This window comes from Mirounga angustirostris, unplaced genomic scaffold, assembly GCF_029215605.1.
Source record: "Mirounga angustirostris isolate CCGP_5_RB_7025 unplaced genomic scaffold, mMirAng1.0.hap1 SCAF_9, whole genome shotgun sequence".
Lineage (NCBI taxonomy): Eukaryota > Metazoa > Chordata > Mammalia > Carnivora > Phocidae > Mirounga > Mirounga angustirostris.
This window is the reverse complement of record NW_026991717.1, coordinates 143,690,011-143,710,309: the sequence shown is the minus strand read 5'-3', so window position 1 is coordinate 143,710,309 and position 20,299 is coordinate 143,690,011. Positions and strand designations below refer to the sequence as shown.

Below are 20,299 nucleotides of genomic sequence, written 5' to 3'. Positions count from 1 at the left end.
CTTTTAAGTTAGGGCAACTGCCATGAAAACAAAACAAAATATATGATGTTCAAGCCAACAGAAGAAAACTAGATCTACCCAATGGAAAGCAGAAAACAAGAAAAAGAAGGAGACAAAGAAAAGCGATGGAAGATAAAAATGAAATGCAGGGATGCCTGGGTGACTCAGTGGGTTAAGCATCTGCCTTTGGCTCAGGTTGTGACCCCGGGGTCCTGGGATCGAGCCCCACATTGGGCTCTGCACTGAGTGGAGAGCCTCCCTCTTCCTTTCCCTCTGCCTGCCCCTCCCCCTGCTTGTGCTCTCTTTCTCTCTCTAAAAAATAAATAAAATATTTTTTTATTTTTTTTTAAGATTTTATTTATTTGTTTGACAGAGATAGCGAGAACAGTAACATAAGCAGGGGGAGTGGGAGAGGGAGAAGCAGGCTTCCCGCCGAGCAGGGGGCCCGATGCAGGGCTCGGTCCCAGGACCCCAGGATCATGACCCGAGCTGAAGGCAGACACTTAACGACTGAGCCACCCAGGCGCCCCAAATAAAATCCTTTAAAAAATAAGTGTACAATTAATCATTTAAGACAGACTCTTACATTGGAATAAAATAAGTGAACAATATGCTGTATAAAAAAATGTCATGAGGTTTTTTAAGACACAGTAAGGTTGAAACATAAAGGGCAGACAAGCCTTACCAGGCAAATATGAACCAAACAAGAGCTCTAATACCATCTCAGTATACAACTAAGTACACCTTAAAGCAGAAAAATAGCATAAAGGACAAAGAATGAAGTTGTGTACTGGTAAAAGGAACACTAGGGGCGCCCGGCTGGCTCAGTCGCTGGAGCATCTGACTCCTGATTTCCGCTCAGGTCATGATTCAGGGTTGTGGGATCGAGCCCCACGCCCGGCTCCGTGCAGCTCAGGGTCTGCTTAAGTCTCTCTTTCTGCCCCCCACGTACACACTCTCTCCCTAGAATAAGTAAATCTTTAAAAAAAAAAGTTAAAATAGGGCTTTTTACAGGAATGCAGGGATGGCTCAACGTGGGAAGGAGTGTTGGTGTAGTTGATGCAACGTATTTCGTTACAAAAGGGTGAAGGAGAAAATCATGATTGTCTTGATTACTGAAGACAAAGCATTTGAAACCTATGATCTAAAAAAGCTCTTGGGAAAACAAGAGTGGAAGAACACTTTCTAAAAGTCACAAAACTTCACGGAAAGCACACGGCGAGCGCAGCAGCTAATGGAGAAGAAGCCTTGGGTGCATGGCCCTGGCAGAGGGGGGAGGGATGCCTGCTGTCCTGCTGCCGGCGGGTGGAGCGTTAGCCCCTGGCCAAAATGAAACCACAGCTGGCATGGAGTCTCCCTACACCAGCAGTAACGGGCACTTTGCATCTCTTCGCCCGGAGCCCCTCCTGCCTGTGCTCGGCAGGCTGCGTCCTGACGTGGAAACAGAGCCGCGGGACAGACGGGAGCTGAATTTGGAGGACAGACCAGGGCAGATCAATGAGGAAAGGGCGCGTCCACGCGGAGATGGTGTTCAGAACTGGCTCACCCTGTGGGAAACCAGGACACCACCCACACGGCGGACTCTGGAGGACAGGAGACGTGAGCGTGAAGGAAAAACCCAAGGGAAGGAAACAAACGGAGGAGAACGTGGTGTAGGAGAGGCGGCCTGTCTCCAGACGCTCGCCGAAAGAACCGAGAAGCAACAAGATGATCGATCTGGCGAAAACAGAATTTAAGCTCTCTGTTCAGCAAGGCGGAAGCACCAGCAAGTGTTTAACCAGATGACAGAATGGAGAAGATGCTTACGATGAGCGAAACCAGCGAGGGATGCGCAGTCCCAAACACAAGTGACCGAAGGGTCCGCGCAGTCACATCGGAGGGCACCCGAGAAGCGAAGCAGGTGCCGGCGGAGATGCTCCCGGTGAGTGCACAGATGCCAGGTGAATTCGGAGACGGCTTAATGCCCATTCCCCTGCACACCAGCGGAAGCCAGACCGTGCTGAGGGAGGCTCTCGGGGACAGGAATGTTGCAGCTAGTCGGAGTGGGGGCTGGAAGGGGGCACAACCAGGCGTCCCCAGCCAGGTGCAGGGTCCCGCTGCTCTGCTCCTGGGCTCCTGGCCCTTCTGTGAGGTTTGAGAAGGCACGCAGAGCCTCGCAGGTTCCGATAGCCTAGGGAAGTCATTCTAGAGATGTAAGAACTCACGTTTTCAGTGTACAGGGTAGTTGGGTTTTTGTTTTGTTTTGTTTTTTTCGGAACTCCTGCTACGTTGTCAGGACAAAGAATGAAGTTGTGTACTGGTAAAAGGAACACTACGGGCGCCCGGCTGGCTCAGTCACTGGAGCATCTGACTCCTGATTTCCGCTCAGGACCCCTATTACGCTGTTGGGTCCCGATGAGCAGACCTGTTAGATATTTCTTCCGAGCAGCGGGTACTGGGAAGAGCCCCGGGGGAGGGCAACGCCAGACCCCAGGATATGACCTCGGGGGAGAACGCCTGCCGCTGCCAAGCTCCCCCAAGGGAGACAAGCCCCAGGCCCGTCCGGCCCCTGCTCCCGCTCACACCCTGGCATTGCAATCACAACCGCTTCTGGTCCTCGACGATGCAGGCGGCCGGAAAACTAAACCAGAGTTGTGCTTGCACACCACGTTCACCACCGCATTATCCACAACAGCCGACGGCTGGGAGAGGGACAGGGCCATGTGGTCTGTCCGTAAGTGGAATCTTCCTCACTCTTAGTTTAGGAGAAGTCCAGAGCCCTGCCACCGCAAGGCTGAACCACGGGGGCGCCGAGCACCGAGTGACCTCAGCCACTCACAGGACGACACACACCGTGTGACCCACTCATCGGACATCCCTAGAGGAGTCCGTCCACACAGACAAAGTGGGGTGGGGGCGCCAGGGGCTGGGGGGGGGCTGCGTGTGGATGGGGCCAGAGTAGCAGTTGGGGAAGATGAGAAGGTTGCGGAGATAACGCTAGACCCATACACTTAAAAATGGTTTAGACAGTAAATTTAATGTTAGCTTTTTACCACCAAAAATTAAAAACTGTCCCCAAAAGGGGAGGGAACAAATCTTGGGTGTTATAAATAATAATCTGAGTAAACCGGACGGAAAAACAAGAGAGCCATCAGCTCACGTGCCACACAACCAAGACAGCCACAGACCTGGGACCCCAAATCTACCAGAACCCACCCAGCCCCGCCTGCCCCCCCACCGCCTCCCCGGTGACCCCCAGCACGTCTCACCCCTCCTTGACCCCTCTCGGAGCGCTGTGCAGCCCCACAAATACAGACCCTGTTTCCTCTGACCACCCCCCGGGGTCACTCGGTGCCCGTCCTCTAGGCCTCTGACCACCACCCTAACCCCAATGACACGGCCATGGCTGCCCTGTTTATGGGGTTTAGTCTCCGCACCCCAGGGCACTGGGTGAATCCTGGTTGATGGATGACTGGGGAACGGCCAGCTCAGCCAAGAAGGGGCAGAGAGGGGAGGACGGTGGCCGGCTGCGCTCAGTAGCCAAGACCCTGTGAAGGACACAGGAGCGTGGGGACCCATGCAGGGCAGGACCGGCAGAGGGTGAGGGGATGGCTGTGCACCAGGCCACCAGCTGTGTCCCTCGGGAACACCTACAGGTGTCCACCTGGAGGCGTCCTGACTGCCCAGGTCCAGCCAAGGTCGACCAACGGTGTGAGGAGGCCCTGAACTGAAGGGACAGGAAGCGAGCCAGTGGGTGGTGAGGTCAGGGCCAGAAGCACCCTGGAGCTGGCACGGGAAAGGTGGCCGTGGGTGTGGCCAGTGAAGTGGACGCACCTGTGTGCAGGGCTCGCCCGTGGGTCCTGCTGGCACCGTACTCAATAAAACACCCGCAGAGGCCAGCATGGGTACGGCGGACGCAGGCCCACGAAGCCCACGGGCCGTGCCACCGAGACCCCTCCCCGGCCTGTGTGGCTCCCGCTCTAAGGGTCTCCTTGTGGGTCACCATCTGCGACCTGTCTGTCCTGCCTCCCACGTTCCGGGAGGCCTGGTCACCGTGCCGCCCGCGGTCCACTCCTACCAGGCCAGCTGCTGTGCGGGCGGCAGTCTGCAGGTCACGGAGCGTTTCCCAGCGCTGGCTCAAGACCCCGCCCCCCGCCTGCGCCGGCCCTGCGCCCACCCAGCAGGTCTGGGTCACATGATCCCGATCCCTCTTCTCTGGGGTGCCTGCCTCTGTCTCTGCACAAGTCTTCACAGGTCACTCTGGCTCGTCTGTCCTTGTCTCTGCGGGGTCTTCTGAGAAGCAGGTCTCCGGTGTCCCTGTGGCTAATGGAGCATGGTGTCCTTGCCTCCCGCGGCCGTGCTGTCCTTCACATCTCCCTGGGGAGCCGGGGGCTCCCACTGTGCTGACCTCACAGAAGCCTGCCTGCCCAGAGCAGCCCGCTGCCCCTCGCTGACCCCACTGTCCCCCCAACCCCACTGCCTCTCACTGAACCCCTCCTGACCCCCACTGCCCCCACCGCCCCTCACTAACCCTGCTGTCCCCTGCTGCCCCCCTCCTGACTCCTGCTGCCCCTCACTGCCCCCGCTGCCCCTTGCTGACCCTGCCGTCCCCACTGCCCCCCACTGCCCATCACTGACCCCACTGTCCCCACTGCCCCCCGATGCACCCCTACTGTCCCTCGCTGCCCCCAGTGTCCCCCGCTGGCCAGGCCAGGCCGCAGCCTGCACCTGCGTCTGTTCCAGGGGCTGTCTCAGGCCGGTGGACCTGTCGCGTCAGCGTAGGGGAGGCGGGGGAATGTCAGACGGCAGCCCGTGGGGGATGGACTCGCTGGTTCTGCCCCGCGCCTCCTGCCTGCCACTAAGCGTGTGCTGACTTCCTGCGGCCTTCGTAGGAGCCGCACAGGGCGCACCTGCTCCCCGGGCCACCATGAGTGCGCCTGGCCTCCCCCCGGCCTGGGCCTCTTGGGGCCCGTCCCGCCCCGCGTATCCCAGAGTCCACACCAAAGTCGCAGACACCGTAGGGTTTTGAGTGGTGTGTATTGGATCCACACATCAGCTTGACAAGGGCCAGTCCCGTGATCCTGAGCCTGCATGTGGCTGCTAAACCTCAAGTTCCCAAGGGCCAGTGGGTGTCCTGGCTCAACGGCGGTCCCCAGAAGGCAGGGGGCTCTGGGTGGACTTGTTTTCCAGATGAGGAGGGTCCCATCAGTGGTTGGGACGGCTGAGGGCATGGCAGGCAGAGAGGGGCGGCTGCAGGGAGTCCAGAAGGGACTTCACACATTCGGAGGGCTGCAGGTGGAGGGTCGAGGCCCCGTGGGCCCTGGACCACAGCTGGAGCCCTGAGGAGGAGCTGGGGGGGTGCTGTGGTTTGGAGGGAGAGACCCCAGCCCAGAGACTGTCCGGGGGCCAGGCCTGTGAGGAGAGGGTCAGGGATGCCCTCCTGACCAGTCTGCCTGGTCTGACCAGTGCAGACGGAGCACTGGGGTGTCCCCACAAGGGACGGGGAGGGGCTGGGGTGGCCGAGACCAGCCCGGTGCTCCTGGGTGTGAGTGGTCGCTCCAGCACCCCTGGCCAGCCAGGAAAAGCCAACGAGAGAACGTTCTGCTGCGTGTCCTCGGGCCTGACCTGGCCGGCAGGAGGCAGCCGATAGGCCCCTGCACCTGCCCAGCAGCAAACTGGGGTTCAACTGCCCTGGGCTAAGGGGAGCCTGGCAAGGGAGGCAGGATGAGGCTGTCTGTGCCTGCTGGGTGAGGGGTGCCGAGAGGCTGGGCCCCCTGGGGTGGGGGGGGCCTGTTCCGGCAAGCTGGGGGCCACATCCCCTGGACACAGATGGCTCTTTGTCAGGGCCGAGCCCAGCTCCCCGAACAGTCTCATGCACAAAGCCCCCTCTGTCCACAGTGGCCTCCCCCTCACCCCCAGCACCGCCCCCAGGAAAGGAACAGCGTCCCCCACCCCCAGGCTCCCAGCCAGCATCCCTGCCCAACACACACACACACACACCAGGCACAGGCCCAAGGTGGGGCGTGCAAGGGGCCAGGACACAGTGTGTACGGGCGTCCCAGGCTATCCCTTCCCCCAGGACCCTGAGGCCCCCCCATGCTGTAGGCCATGCCTGACCCCCCAGCATGGGGGCAGCCCTGGCCCAGCCCAGCTTTGGCCACCACTACCCAGGGTCCCGTTCCCCTGGGCCTGAGCACAGACCTGACCCTCCCCAGGCAGGAACCTGGAAGGTGGCCGGGGGCCACGGCAGAGCCTGACCTCTGCAGGGAGGCCTCCACAACTTATTTCTGCATACTCTCTTGATCCAGAATGCCCACAGACACCACATGGGCCTGTCGTGCCTGCCCCAGTGTGGCCAGCCAAGGCCCGGGCTGTGCCCAAAGGGGGGACAGCCAGGGCTCAGGGGGAGCACGCCACGGGATTGTGTCTGCATCATCCTGGGGCCACCCTGAAACCTGCCCCTCCGAAACCCAGCCAGGGCGTCAGGGCAGGTCCCCCTTGAGGAGGGCACACCCACAGGCCCTCAGTGACCAGGCGGCAGGATCCAGAGGAGGCCGGGTCGGGCTCCCGCCAGCCTGGTCAGCTCCTGCCGACACCGGGTCTGCAGCCGGCCCAGCACAGCCTCCAGGCAGGTTTCCCGGCTCCTCAGCGCCCCAATCAGCTCAGCAGCCCGCAGGCCTGGGCCCCCCGAGGCTCTGGCGTCTCTCTTCACCAGCCGGCAGGGCCCATGGGGCTGGGCCAGGGCCTCCCCTTGCTCGCAGGCCCGCTGAAGAGCGGCCAGCTCCTGTCCCACGGCCTCCCGTGAGGCCCGCTGCACAGCAGTCTGCTCCGGCCCCCAGCCTCCAGCCTGCACGGGGGAGAAGGCAGCTCTGGAGCCTGCCCAGGACACCGGCTTCGCGCCCCCTTGGCCCCAGCACCAGCCCCCAGCAGCGCCCTGAGAAGGGCTGACAGCCCAGATCCCGCTCCTCCCCGGGAAGGGGGCCGGCCCCAGTGCCAGCTCTCCGGCGCCGCCCTTCCAGCCTTCACATCACCCACACCGGAGCCCTGAGCCAGCGGAGGGGCCCCGGGGACAGGGCCAGCAGCCTGACCCCCTGAGGGCCCTGCAGCACCACGCAGCTGCAGGCCCCACCCGCTCACCCAGGTCACCAAGTCCCCCGGGGCCGTTCAGAGCCGAGCAGACCCTCGAGCCACCCCCCAACACTACCCACTGTCCTCTGCTGAATCGGCCTCCCGCCTTCTCAGTGCTCCCAGGACGGGGGAAGCACGCAGAGGGGCTGACCCAAGGGGACACTGCCCGCAGAGGCCGCTTCTGACCCTCCAGGCGGGCCCGTCCCAGCTGGCCTGGTGGGGCGGGGGAGTGAGAAGAGGCTGTGCCCCCAGGTGGTGGCCTGACCCTGGCCCTCGGTGGGCGCTGCCCCAAGGCCCTGTGCCGTGGCGGACGGCCCGTGAGAAGCGCCTACAAGCATCATGCACGCCCCAGCGGTCACCACAGCAGAGGGGAAGGGGCTGCTAGCAACAGAGTCCTGGAGACTTCAGGGTTAAACTGCCCGCAAGTTCCTCAAGATGCTTCAGAAAACTGAAGGGACTGTGGCCGGAGCAGGGCAGCGTGGGCGGGGCTCACGTGGGGACACTGGGGACTCCTCATCACGCACCCTCCCGGGCCGCTGCAGTCGCCCTCCCAGCCTTGGACTCAAGGTGAGTTCCACAAGGGGCTGCGTAGACGCACCCTATGTCAGCGCCCCAAGCCCTCACCCTGGCCTCCCAGGCCGCCCGCCGGGGCTCCGCTGCTCCCCGCAGCTCCTCGTGCAGGGCTTGCAACTCCTGGGCCACCAGCTCCAACTCTCCAGCACCCCCCGTGGGGATCCTGGGCAGAAACGTGGGCTGTGAGGCCTCCAGGGGGCAGGCGCCCAGGACCGTGTCCTGCAGAGAGAGACCCAAGTAAGAGGCAGGCAGCGAGCCCGGGCCCCGTAAACACAGGCCCAGGCCCAGCGGCACAGCCAGCGGGGACAGATGGCACAGAGGCCCGGGGGCAGTGCCCACCCCCCGTGCGGACAGCCACCCGTCACGCCGGCAGGCGGCACAAAGGCCAGACTTCTGGAAGGCTGGACCCCTCAGGGCAGGTGAGGGGACAGACAGACATCTGGGAAGGGCCCTTGGCTCCGAGCCAGCAGGCCTGGGTCCTAACGCCAGCCGCACGGTTGGGTGTGCATGTGGCCTCCCCGTCTCCTGTCCTGTCTGGGAAGGAGGCAGACACCCCCGCCCCCCAGGAAGGCTGTGGTCAAGGCTGGGAGCAGGGAGAGAGCCGGTCACACCATCCACTTCCAGAAGACCAGCTCCTGCCTCCGCCACACCAGGGCGGCCTCCAGGCGCGCGTTCTCACTCTCCAGCCTCTGAAGCAGCTGCAAAGCAAACCATAAGCCGTGGCCAGGTCAGAAGCCCACTTGGGACCCCCAGGCCCAGCAACGCAACCAGCATGCCTACCAGTCCCTCCGGCCCGCCAGCTGGTCACGTCAGCCACCCACCTGAAGAGCCATCTCCCCACAGGCAGGACAGGGCAGCCCCACCTCCAGGCACCACCAGGCCGACCACACCCGCGACCCCCACACCGGCCCCAAACGTGCGTTCCCACAGGGCCAGGAGCTGACATGGAGCACCCTCGACTCAGGACCTCTGCCCCACAGGGACCCTGACTAACCGGGGGCTGCACCCAAGACGCGGGCAGAGGAGAAAGCCCCAGGATGGGGAGCCCCTCCTGTGGGACCTGAGAACCCCAAAGGGCCTGCACAGCCCCACACCTGCAGACCCCACACAGACATGGGGGCCCACAGACAGCCACGTGCTCCGGTTCCGGCTGTGGTAGCACCTGCCAGCCTCGGCCTCCAGAAGCACGTGCCCAGCCTCGGCCTCCAGACGCGCGTGCCCAGCCTCGGCCTCCAGAAGCGCCTGCCAGCCTCGGCCTCCAGAAGCTGGGGTGGGGGGGAGGGGGGAGGCAGGAGTCCCACCACCAGAGGGCCCCTGATCGCTGCGGAGGTGCAGCGCAGGCCGCCCCCATCTCCCCCGCCCCGCCCCTGCCACCCCTACCAGGAAGCCACAGGCCTGCCCTGCTCCTCTGTGAATGCAGCGGCCAGCACACTGGCCAGGCCACAGGCTCTGCTCTTTCTAGGAGAGAGGTGCTGGGCTTCCTGGGGCCAGGACAAAGGGCCAGCTAAGAGCTCTGCCAAGCCACCATGCCCGAGGGCCGGTACACATGCCCTACACAACAGGCACGCATGGCCCGGGGTCCCTGCTGCTCCACAGCAAACAGACGGCCAGCCAGGCAGCCGGGAGCCTACTCGCTGCAGCTGGAACAGGGGCTCCGGGGTCAGGATGGAGGCTCGCCTGCAGACAGAACCACCGTGGGCCTAGGGGAGCTCAGCCTGGGAATGGGACATGGGGAGGGTGCAGGTCACACGCATACATGCACACAGTTCACGTGACTTCCGACAACAGTCCCCAGGTGCTCCCAGCTCCCCAGCTTCAGGCGAGACACAACAGGAAGAGGCAACAAGTCCCCTGTACCCCCCCACTTTCGGGCCCAGTGCTGGAGCCTCCTGAGGCAGCCAGCCCCCGGTCCACCCCACTGCCCTGTGGCCAGGCACAGGGAGGTGAGAAGGCTGCAGGCCCAGCCGGGAAGCAAGCACGCGCACTGCCCAGCTACTCCGCAGCACGCGTGGCCACGCACAGCAACCACAGATCACTCCGGAAGCTTCTGGGACCCATCCCAAGAGCGCAGGCCCTTTGGGGACACTGGCCTAGGCTTCTGCCAGTCCCCCCCCAGAAACCTTGGAAGGAAGCCAATCGTGACCCCCATCCACCTCGGGCCGTCGAGTCCCATGGCACCAACACAGCCCAGCCTCAGACAGGAGGGGGAGCCACACGGGCCCCCACGCCACAGAGCCCGGGGACCCAGGCAACACCTGGCTGGAACTGGTGCAGTTTCTGCTCTGCTCCAACCCGGGGGGGTGGGGGGGCAGGAAGCCTGGGCCTCGCTGAGTCACCCGTAGAAGGGGACCTAGCCAAGGGCACCTGGGGTCGCCGAGATCCTGCCTTAACACCGCCAGGGACAAGTGCAGCCCTGCCTGAGCAGGGCCAGCCAGGTATTGGCCAGGGAAGCAGGCCTGGCAGGCACCCCCAGGTGGCTACCCCAACCCCACAAAAGGGAGCACATGACCCCAGAGCTGGGATCTGCAGGACCTGGAAAGAGGGGCCACACCAACCCTGAGCCTCAGCCCTCCTGCCTGGCCAAGTGCCCCCCAGGCTGGACAGAGCCCAGCCCTCAAGTGACAGCCAACCCTGGGCCTGTCCCAGGACACCCTGGCCATGCCAACCCAAGGGAAGGAAACAATCATGACAGATTAGGGTCTCCTGAAAAGAAAGTCAGCAAAGTGTGGGGCACGCTAGGCCAGCCCTCTTCTTACCACCTCAATCACCAGATGACCCCTGCGTGGGCTCCAGGCACCAACACCATGAGCTTAAACCCTCAAGCAGTCTTCCTTAGTTCCAGAGGCTCCCCCCTCACCCAGCTGCCAGCCCAGCCTAGATACCTGTGCCCCTGGGGCCCTAACCATGCCCAGCCACGTGCACACACAGCAGCTGGTCTGGATTCCTGCACCACTGGATGGTCTAGGGAGCTGGGGGAGGCCCTGAGGACATGCCTGTCCCCCACACCAGCAAGATGATAAGTTGGGCAATCATCCAGAGCTCAAAGCTGGTTGGCTGGGTCCTCCTTCTCAGGCCCCTCCCCACCTCAACCCCCACCACCTCACGTCTCTGCAGTCCTACGCACCAACACACACCAGCCTCAGACAGGAGGGGGCCCCACACCAGCCCTCACCTGCCGGCCGCCCTCTGGGTCCCTGAACAGCTCCGTCTCAGCAACAGACAGGTGGCCAAGGCTGCGGTCACTGTGGCAGCCTTGGGTATAGGAGTGGATCTGAAACAGGCAGTGCAAACCCCAGGATGAGCAGGAAGGGGCACCTCTCCCAGCGCTGAGTGAGGTTTTTGGAGCCTGCCTTGTAGGCAAGGAAACGGGCCACACCTCACCAGGGTGTTCCAGGGCAGGCCAGGGTCAGGCTCAGGAGAGTAGTGAGTACTTCTGGGGCCCTCCAGCAGGCAGTCCCACCTACAACCTCCCCATCCCACGCAGTTCCTGGGGGTACGGTGGGATGGAAGGGGGCACCTGTGCTTCTCCCTAAGCTCACTGACTGCCAGGTCCACGTGGCGGGAGAAACAGCCTCTGGACGGGCTACGTGGTCCACTGGAGCCAATGGCGGGGACAGAGAGTGACTGGCTCTGGGGGGCAGGGAAGGCTTCCCGGGAAAATAAGACCTGAAGGCATCACGGAGGTTAACGAGTAGCCGTGTCCCAAGCAGGAGGAGCAAGTAGAGCCCAGGCCAAGCAAGAGAGACAGTTTCCAAGAAGGGCTGAGGGTGCAAAAGGCCTTCTGCGGGGGTGCAATGGTGCACAGGTGCAGAGGTGCAGGGGTGCAGGGTGCAGAGGTGCAGGAGTGCAGGGGTGCAGGGTGCAGAGGTGCAGGAGTGCAGGGGTGCAGGGTGCAGAGGTGCAGGGGTGCAGGGTGCAGAGGTCCAGATTGCAGAAGCGCAGAGGTCGGAGTGCAGAGTGCAGAGGTGCAGGGGTGCAGAGTGCAGAGGTGCAGAGGTGCAGGGTGCAGAGGTGCAGGAGTGCAGGGGTGCAGGGTGCAGAGGTGCAGGGTGCAGAGGTGCAGGGGTGCAGGGTGCAGAGGTCCAGATTGCAGAAGCGCAGAGGTCGGAGTGCAGAGTGCAGAGGTGCAGGGGTGCAGGGTGCAGAGGTGCAGGAGTGCAGGGTGCAGAGGTGCAGATTGCAGAAGCGCAGAGGTCAGAGTGCAGAGTGCAGAGGTGCAGGGGTGCAGGGTGCAGAAGTGCAGGGGTGCAGAGGTGCAGGGGAGCAGGGGTGCAGGGGTTCAGGGTGCAGGTGTGCAGACGTGCAAGGCACACAGGTGCAGCGGTACAGGAGTGCAGGGGTGCAGGGTGCAGAGGTGCAGGGTGTAGGGTGCAGGGTGCACAGGTGCAGGGGTGCAGGGTGCACAGGTGCAGGGTGCACAGGTGCAGGGGTGCAGGGTTGAGGGGTGCAGATGTGCACAGGTGCAGAGTGCAGAGGTGCAGAGGTGCAGGGTGCAGAGCTGCAGGGGTGCAGGGTGCAGGGTTGAGGGGTGCAGGGGTGCAGATGTGCAGAGGTGCAAGGGTGCAGGGTGCAGAGGTGCAGGGTGCACAGGTGCACAGGTGCAGAGGTGCAGGGTGCAGAGGTCCAGGGGTACAGGGTGCACAGGTGCAGGGGTGCAGGGTGCACAGGTGCAGGGGTGCAGAGGTACACGTGTGCAGGGTTGAGGGGTGCAGAGGTGCAGATGTGCACAGGTGCAGAGTGCAGAGGTGCAGAGGTGCAGGGGTGCAGAGGTGCAGGGTTGAGGGGTGCAGGGGTGCAGATGTGCAGAGGTGCAAGGGTGCAGAGGTACAGGGGTGCAGGGATGAGGGGTGCAGGGGTGCAGATGTGCTCAGGTGCAGAGTGCAGAGGTGCACAGGTGCAGGGGTGCAGGGGTGCAGAGGTGCAGAGGTGCAGGGTGCACAGGTGCATAGGTGCAGGGGTGCAGGGTGCACAGGTGCAGGGTGCAGAGGTACAGGGGTGCAGGGTTGAGGGGTGCAGGGGCGGAGATGTGCACAGGTGCAAAGTGCAGAGGTGCAGAGGTGCGGGGTGCACAGGTGCAGGGTTGCAGATGTGCACAAGTGCAGAGTGCAGAGGTGCAGAGGTGCAGGGGTGCAGGGGTGCAGGGTACAGGGTTGAGGGGTGCAGGGGTGCAGATGTGCACAGGTGCAGAGTGCAGAGGTGCACAGGTGCAGGGTGCACAGGTGCACAGGTGCAGGGGTGCAGGGTGCAGAGGTACAGGTTGCAGAGGTGCAGGGTTACAGGGTGCACAGGTGCAGGGGTGCAGGGTGCAGAGGTGCAGGGGTGCAGAGGTACAGGGGTGCAGGGTTGAGGGGTGCAGAGGTGCAGAGGTACAGAGTGCAGAGGTGCAAAGGTGCAGGGGTGCAGGGTGCAGAGGTGCAGGGGTGCAGAGGTGCAGGGTACAGAAGTGTAGGGGTACAGAGGTACAGGGGTGCAGGGTTGAGGGGTGCAGGGGTGCAGATGTGCACAGGTGCAGAGTGCAGAGGTGCACAGTTGCAGGGGTGCAGAGGTGCACAGGTGCACGGGTGCAGGGTGCACAGGTGTACAGGTGCACGGGTGCAGAGGTGCAGGGGTTCAGGGTGCAGGTGTGCAGAGGTGTAGGTGTGCAGAGGTGCAGGGCACACAGGTGCAACGGTGCAGGAGTGCAGGGGTGCAGGGTGCATGGGTGCAGAGGTGCAGAGGTGCAGGGTGCAGAGGTACAGGGGTGCAGGGTTGCGGGGTGCAGATGTGCACAGGTGCAGGGTGCAGAGGTGCAGGGGTGCAGGGTGCACAGGTGCAGGGGTGCAGGGTGCAGAGGTACAGGGGTGCAGGTTTGAGGGGTGCAGGGGTGCAGATGTGCACAGGTGCAGAGTGCAGAGGTGCAGGGTGCAGAGGTGCATAGGTGCAGAGTGCAGAGGTGCTGGATGCAGAGGTACACGGGTGCAGGGGTGCAGAGGTGCAGGGGTGCAGGGTGCAGAGGTGCAGGGTGCACAGGTGCAGAGTGCAGAGGTGCAGAGGTGCAGGGTGCACAGGTGCAGGGGTGCAGAGGTACAGAGGTGCAGGGGTGCAGGGTGCAGAGGTGCAGGGTGCACAGATGAAGATTGCAGAGGTGCTGGGTGCAGAGGTGCATGGGTGCAGGGGTGCAGAGTGCAGAGGTGCAGGGGTGCAGGGGTGCAGGGTGCAGGGGTGCACAGGTGCAGAGTGCAGAGGTGCTGGGTGCAGAGGTGCACGGGTGCAGAGGTGCAGAGGTGCAAGGTGCACAAGTGCAGAGGTGCAGAGGTGCTGGGTGCAGAGGTGCAGAGGTGCAGGGTGCAGAGGTGCAGAGGTGCAGGGTGCACAGGTGCAATGTGCACAGGTGCACAGGTGCAGGGGTGCAGGGTGCAGAGGTGCAGGGTACAGAGGTGCAGGGGTGCAGGGTGCAGAGGTGCACAGGTGCAGGGTGCACAGGTGCAGGGTGGAGGGTGCAGACGTACATACGTGCGGGGTGCAGTGGTGCAGGGTGCAGAGGTGCTGGGTGTCAGAGGTGCACGGGTGCAGGGGTGCAGAGGTGCAGGGTGCAGAGGTGCTGGGTGCAGAGGTGCACGGGTGCAGGGGTGCAGGGGTGCAGAGGTGCAGGGTGCAGAGGTGCTGGGTGCAGAGGTGTACGGGTGCAGGGGTGCAGGGGTGTAGAGGTGCAGGGGTGCACAGGTGCAGAGGTGCAGGGGTGCAGGGTGCAGAGGTGCGGGGTGCAGTGGTGCACAGGTGCAGGGGTGCAGGGTGCAGAGGTGCAGAGGTGCAGGGTGCACAGGTGAAGATTGCAGAGGTGCTGGGTGCAGAGGTGCACGGGTGCAGGGGTGCAGGGGTGCAGAGTGCAGGGGTGCAGGGTGCAGAGGTGCAGGGTGCACAGGTGCACAGGTGCAGAGTCCAGAGGTGCTGGGTGCAGAGGTGCACGGGTGCAGGGGTGCAGAGGTGCTGGGGTGCAGGGTGCAGAGGTGCAGAGGTGCAGGGTGCACAGGTGCAGAGTGCAGAGGTGCTGGGTGCAGAGGTGCACAGGTGCAGGGGTGCAGGGTGCAGAGGTGCAGAGGTGCAGGTTGCACAGGTTCAGAGTGCAGAGGTGCTGGGTGCAGAGGTGCAGGGGTGCAGGAGTGCAGAGTGCAGAGGTGCACAGGTGTAGGGGTGCAGGGTGCAGAGGTGCAGGGGTGCAGGATGCACAGGTGGAGGGGTGCAGGGTGCAGAGGTGCAGGGTACAGAGGTGCAGGGGTGCAGAGGTACAGGGGTGCAGGGTTGAGTGGTGCAGGGTGCAGAGTGCACAGGTGCAGGGGTGCAGGGTGCAGAGGTACAGGGGTGCAGGGTACAGAGGTGCTGGGTTCAGAGGTGCAGGGGTGCAGGGGTGCAGGGGTGCACAGGTACAGAGTGCAGAGGTGCAGAGGTGCTGGGTGCAGAGGTGCACAGGTGCAGGGGTGCACAGGTGGAGAGTGCAGAGATGCAGAGGTGCTGGGTGCAGAGGTGCACAGGTGCAGGGGTGCACAGGTACAGAGTGCAGAGGTGCAGAGGTGCTGGGTGCAGAGGTGCACAGGTGCAGGGGTGCCCAGGTGCAGAGTGCAGAGATGCACAGGTGCAGGGGTGCAGAGGTGCACAGGTGCAGAGTGCAGAGGTGCTGGGTGCAGGGGTTCAGGGTGCAGAGGTGCAGAGGTGCAAGGTGCACAGGTGCCGAGTGCAGAGGTGCTGGGTGCAGAGGTGCACAGGTGCAGGGGTGCAGGGTGCAGAGGTGCAGGGGTGCAGGGTGCAGAGGTGCAGGGGTGCACAGGTGCAGAGGTACAGATATGCACATGTGCAGAGTGCAGAGGTACAGAGGTGCAGAGATGCAGGGTGCACAGGTGCAGGGTGCAGAGGTGCTGGGTTCAGAGATACAGGGGTGCAGGGGTGCAGAGTGTAGAGGTGCTGGGTGCAGAGGTGCACAGGTGCAGGGGTGCAGGGGTGCAGAGGTGCAGAGGTGCAGGAGTGCAGGGGTGCAGAGGTGCAGGGGTGCAGGGTGCACGGGTGCAGGGGTGCAGGGGTGCAGAGGTGCACAGGTTCAGAGTGCAGAGGTGCAGAGTGCAGAGGTGTAGGGTACACAGGTGCAGAGGTGCAGGGTGCACGGTGTAGGGTGCAGGGTGCAGAGGTGCAGGGGTGCAGAGGTACAGGGGTGCAGGGTGCAGAGGTGCAGGGGTGCAGATGTGCACAGGTGCAGAGTGCAGAGGTGCAGAGGTGCAGTGGTGCAGAGGTGCAGAGTGCACAGGTGCAGGGGTGCAGGGTGCAGAGGTGCAGGGTGCAGGGTTCAGGGGTGCACAGGTGAAGGGGTGCAGGGTGCAGAGGTACAGGGGTGCAGAGATGCAGGGTGCACAGGTGCAGGGTGCAGAGGTGCTGGGTTCAGAGATACAGGGGTGCAGGGGTGCAGAGTGTAGAGGTGCTGGGTGCAGAGGTGCACAGGTGCAGGGGTGCAGGGGTGCAGAGGTGCAGAGGTGCAGGAGTGCAGGGGTGCAGAGGTGCAGGGGTGCAGGGTGCACGGGTGCAGGGGTGCAGGGGTGCAGAGGTGCACAGGTTCAGAGTGCAGAGGTGCAGAGTGCAGAGGTGTAGGGTACACAGGTGCAGAGGTGCAGGGTGCACGGTGTAGGGTGCAGGGTGCAGAGGTGCAGGGGTGCAGAGGTACAGGGGTGCAGGGTTGAGGGGTGCAGAGGTGCAGATGTGCACAGGTGCAGAGTGCAGAGGTGCAGAGGTGCAGTGGTGCAGAGGTGCAGAGTGCACAGGTGCAGGGGTGCAGGGTGCAGAGGTGCAGGGTGCAGGGTTCAGGGGTGCACAGGTGAAGGGGTGCAGGGTGCAGAGGTACAGGGGTGCAGGGTGCAGAGGTGCAGGGTTCAGGGGTGCACAGGTGCAGGGTGCAGGGGTGCATAGGTGCAGAGTGCAGAGGTGCAGGGGTGCAGGGTGCAGAGGTACATACGTGCGGGGTGCAGAGGTGCAGGGTACACAGGTGCAGAGGTGCAGGGTGCACGGTGTAGGGTGCAGGGTGCAGAGGTGCAGGGGTGCAGAGGTACAGGGGTGCAGGGTGCAGAGGTGCAGGGGTGCAGATGTGCACAGGTGCAGAGTGCAGAGGTGCAGAGGTGCAGTGGTGCAGAGGTGCAGAGTGCACAGGTGCAGGGGTGCAGGGTGCAGAGGTGCAGGGTGCAGGGTTCAGGGGTGCACAGGTGAAGGGGTGCAGGGTGCAGAGGTACAGGGGTGCAGAGATGCAGGGTGCACAGGTGCAGGGTGCAGAGGTGCTGGGTTCAGAGATACAGGGGTGCAGGGGTGCAGAGTGTAGAGGTGCTGGGTGCAGAGGTGCACAGGTGCAGGGGTGCAGGGGTGCAGAGGTGCAGAGGTGCAGGAGTGCAGGGGTGCAGAGGTGCAGGGGTGCAGGGTGCACGGGTGCAGGGGTGCAGGGGTGCAGAGGTGCACAGGTTCAGAGTGCAGAGGTGCAGAGTGCAGAGGTGTAGGGTACACAGGTGCAGAGGTGCAGGGTGCACGGTGTAGGGTGCAGGGTGCAGAGGTGCAGGGGTGCAGAGGTACAGGGGTGCAGGGTTGAGGGGTGCAGAGGTGCAGATGTGCACAGGTGCAGAGTGCAGAGGTGCAGAGGTGCAGTGGTGCAGAGGTGCAGAGTGCACAGGTGCAGGGGTGCAGGGTGCAGAGGTGCAGGGTGCAGGGTTCAGGGGTGCACAGGTGAAGGGGTGCAGGGTGCAGAGGTACAGGGGTGCAGGGTGCAGAGGTGCAGGGTTCAGGGGTGCACAGGTGCAGGGTGCAGGGGTGCATAGGTGCAGAGTGCAGAGGTGCAGGGGTGCAGGGTGCAGAGGTACATACGTGCGGGGTGCAGAGGTGCAGGGTGCACAGGTGCACGGGTGCAGGGGTGCAGGGGTGCAGCGTGGGGGGGCCCAGCACTGAGGAGCCCTATGCTGGTGGGGGTCCCAGCCTCCCTGTCCAGCACCTCTCAGCCTAGACTTCACACTAGACCTGTAAGAGAGACCTGTGCCCCCACAGCTGAGCTTCCCAGCCCTCAGGAACCCTACAGAAGCTGCCCACTGCCCATCAGCCTACACCCAGGATGTGGCAGAAGGAAGGGGCACCTTCCTCCGGGAAACAGGCCCCGGCAACAGCGGCTCCCCCAGGGCCCAGAGCCCATTTCTGCTCAGAGACAGAGCCTGAGGCCTCTGATGACTTCCGGGTCCATCCAGGCCTCAGGCAGAGGGAGGAGGAGCCGACAGCCTGTAGCACGGAGAGTAAGTGCTCGTGGGTGGGCAATCCTCAGGTGACAATACCTTTCCCAGGAGGGCACACTGCTCCTGCTGACTGGTGATCAGGTTTCGCCACTGGAACCGCAGCTTTCCCATCAGCCACTGCAAGTGGCGTATGTCCACAGGGCCATCTGCTTCCCGGCGGGGCGGGAGTGGGCCAGCACTGGCCAGGGCTTCACACTGGAGAGGGCACAAGGGTCACACCCTGTTCCCATATCCTCTGCGGAGACCCCAAGGGAGACAGAGAAAAGAGGCTCCTGGAGGGAGAGCCGAGGGCCCCCAGGGGTGCCAAGAGGAGACTTGGGGGCCACACCCTGTGAGCACACACCCTCACCCTGCCCGAAAGGAGGGGCAGGAAGAAGGCGGGAGCAGGGGGATGGCAATGCCGACCCCCACAGGGCTGCCCTGAGGGCTGGCCCAGGCTGAACCCAGGCTCCCCACCAGGGCTAGTCCCACGCCCCCTCACAGCATACGCACCTCGCACAGGGGTATCTCGTCGCCCAGCCGCACGCGCGTCTGGGCCAGCAGCTGCTCGAGCAGGGGCCCGCGGGCCAGGAGCCAGGCCAGGGCCAGCAGAAGCTCGCGGCTGCCCTGGGAGCCGTCCTCGGGGAGCTGCGCCAGCGCCCTCCTGGGGTAGCCCTGGGAGCGCAGCGCCGACTTCACCAGGTGGACTTGGGCCTCTGGGGATGGGGAGACCGCCTGCTCAGGGGGCCGCCCACTGGGAGAGACCCCGCATGACTCCCAAGCAGAAGCCAGGTTTGGAGGGAACAATCGGGACTCAGGATGAGGGGGCCAGGGCTAATGGGAGCGGGGCTTATGCGGTGGGCGGGGCTTTGCCCGAGGAGGTGAGTGGGCGGGGCCAAGGTCCGCAGGGGCGGGTTCTTACCAGGGAGGCGGGGCTAACCGGGCTGGAGCTTTACAGGAGGCGGACCCAGCCACAGGGTCTGTGAGTGGACAGAGCCGGAGCCCGCAGGGGCGTGACTTAATGTTGGGGCGCGGCTAATGGGGGCGGGTGGGCTAACCGGGGGCGGGGCTTGCGTGAGCAGGTGGACCTCACGGTGAGCGGGCGGGCCTTACGGGGAAGGCGGGGCTTACCCAGGGCCGGGGAGGCCGGGGAGGCCGGGGAGTCCGAGGCGCCGTCTCGGGGCAGCGGCGAGAGCACGCGGAAGAGCAGCTGCCAGAGCGCCGGGGCCTGGAGGGATCAAAGAGCGGCATTCAGCGGGGCCAGCCGCCTCCCTGCGTCCGCCCGGGCCCCCGCCGGACCCCGCCGCCTGCCCCGCGGGCCTCACCGCCTCCGGACGGTCGAACTTGGCGCGGCGGAAGATCTCGGGGCTGGGCCCGGCGGGCAGCGTCTGACTCAGCGCGGCGATGGCCTCGGGCAGGGCCCCGACCGCGTCTCCCCGGGGCCCCCGGGGCCGCCGCCGCCCCATGCGGCCGGCTTCCCTCGGATCGCGCGCCGCGGCCGCCGGGGACTCCCGGCGTCCAATCACCGCGCAGGTGCCGTCCCTACTGGGCCGTCGCCCAGTCACCGAGCGGGCGGGGGCACGCCTCCAGCGCCGGCCCAATGAGCGGCGCCCAGGCCTTTGAGTGCAGTCTGTTCTGTCCACTGCGGAGGCATTTCCTGTGCGGCAGGGGCCAATTGGCGTCGACAGCTCCGCGGGGTCCGCCCTTGCGGCCCAATCGCGTCAAAACCCGACACCCGCCTAGCTCAGACCCCACCAATCAGCGCCTCAGCCAACCTTGCGCCAAAAGGCAGCCTAGGAACCGCCGGCGTGCCCGCGGCCCCGCCCCGGGCGCCCCCTGCGGCCGGGAGCGCAGCGCAGCCGGGCGCCACCGACCCGCGCGGGAGCCCCTCGGCCTCCGCGAAGCCCGGCCCGGCCGGCGCGCCAGGGGCTCCCGCGGGGTGCGGGCGGCCCCCTCCGCACCCCAGGCCCACACCCGGACTCCGGCGCGGGCCCCCCGGCCTGGCTGAGCTGCACGCTGAGCCGCTCCTTCCGCAGCCGCCTCGGCGCGGCCACTGGCAGAGCAGTCTGGCGGCGGCGGTCTCAGAGCCCGGCAGTGCGCACGGACGCCCCGGCGCGTGAAGGAAGCCGGGCGCGCAGCGCGGCCGCGTGTCTACGGTGCGCGCGCGAGACGGCCCGCACGGACGGCGCTCGGGCACCAGGGACGGGCCGCAGAGCCCTGCGCATTGGTTAAAGCCGGCGAACCGCACGGGAGAATTTTGAATGTGTGGCGTGTAAATTACACCGCCCCGAAGCGGTGGAAGGGACCGAGCCGCCAGCCCTCCCCGCCAGCCCTGCCCACGCACCCCTCCACCCGCCGGCCGC

At 64.5% G+C, this 20,299-nt stretch overlaps 1 protein-coding gene across 4 annotated transcripts; it reads right to left on the bottom strand.

The window, feature by feature from the left end:
- Positions 1–4,640: 4,640 nt before the first annotated feature.
- On the bottom strand, positions 4,641–20,236 carry TEDC1 (tubulin epsilon and delta complex 1). Of its 4 annotated transcripts, XM_045901669.3 has the most exons (8): positions 19,262–20,234; positions 19,068–19,164; positions 18,450–18,652; positions 17,997–18,152; positions 10,853–10,951; positions 8,292–8,378; positions 7,732–7,899; positions 4,641–6,826 (listed from the first exon to the last, which is right to left on the bottom strand). In XM_045901669.3, exons 1-8 carry the CDS (start codon positions 19,400–19,402, stop codon positions 6,503–6,505), a joined length of 1,275 nt encoding a protein of 424 aa, XP_045757625.1. In that variant the 5' UTR covers positions 19,403–20,234; the 3' UTR covers positions 4,641–6,502. The 4 variants fall into 4 exon arrangements, with proteins under 4 accessions (XP_045757625.1, XP_064427803.1, XP_045757627.1 ...); XM_064571733.1 differs by lacking the exon at positions 10,853–10,951 and having other exon boundaries at positions 19,262–20,236; XM_045901671.3 differs by lacking the exon at positions 8,292–8,378.
- Between the last annotated feature and the right edge of the window lie 63 nt (positions 20,237–20,299).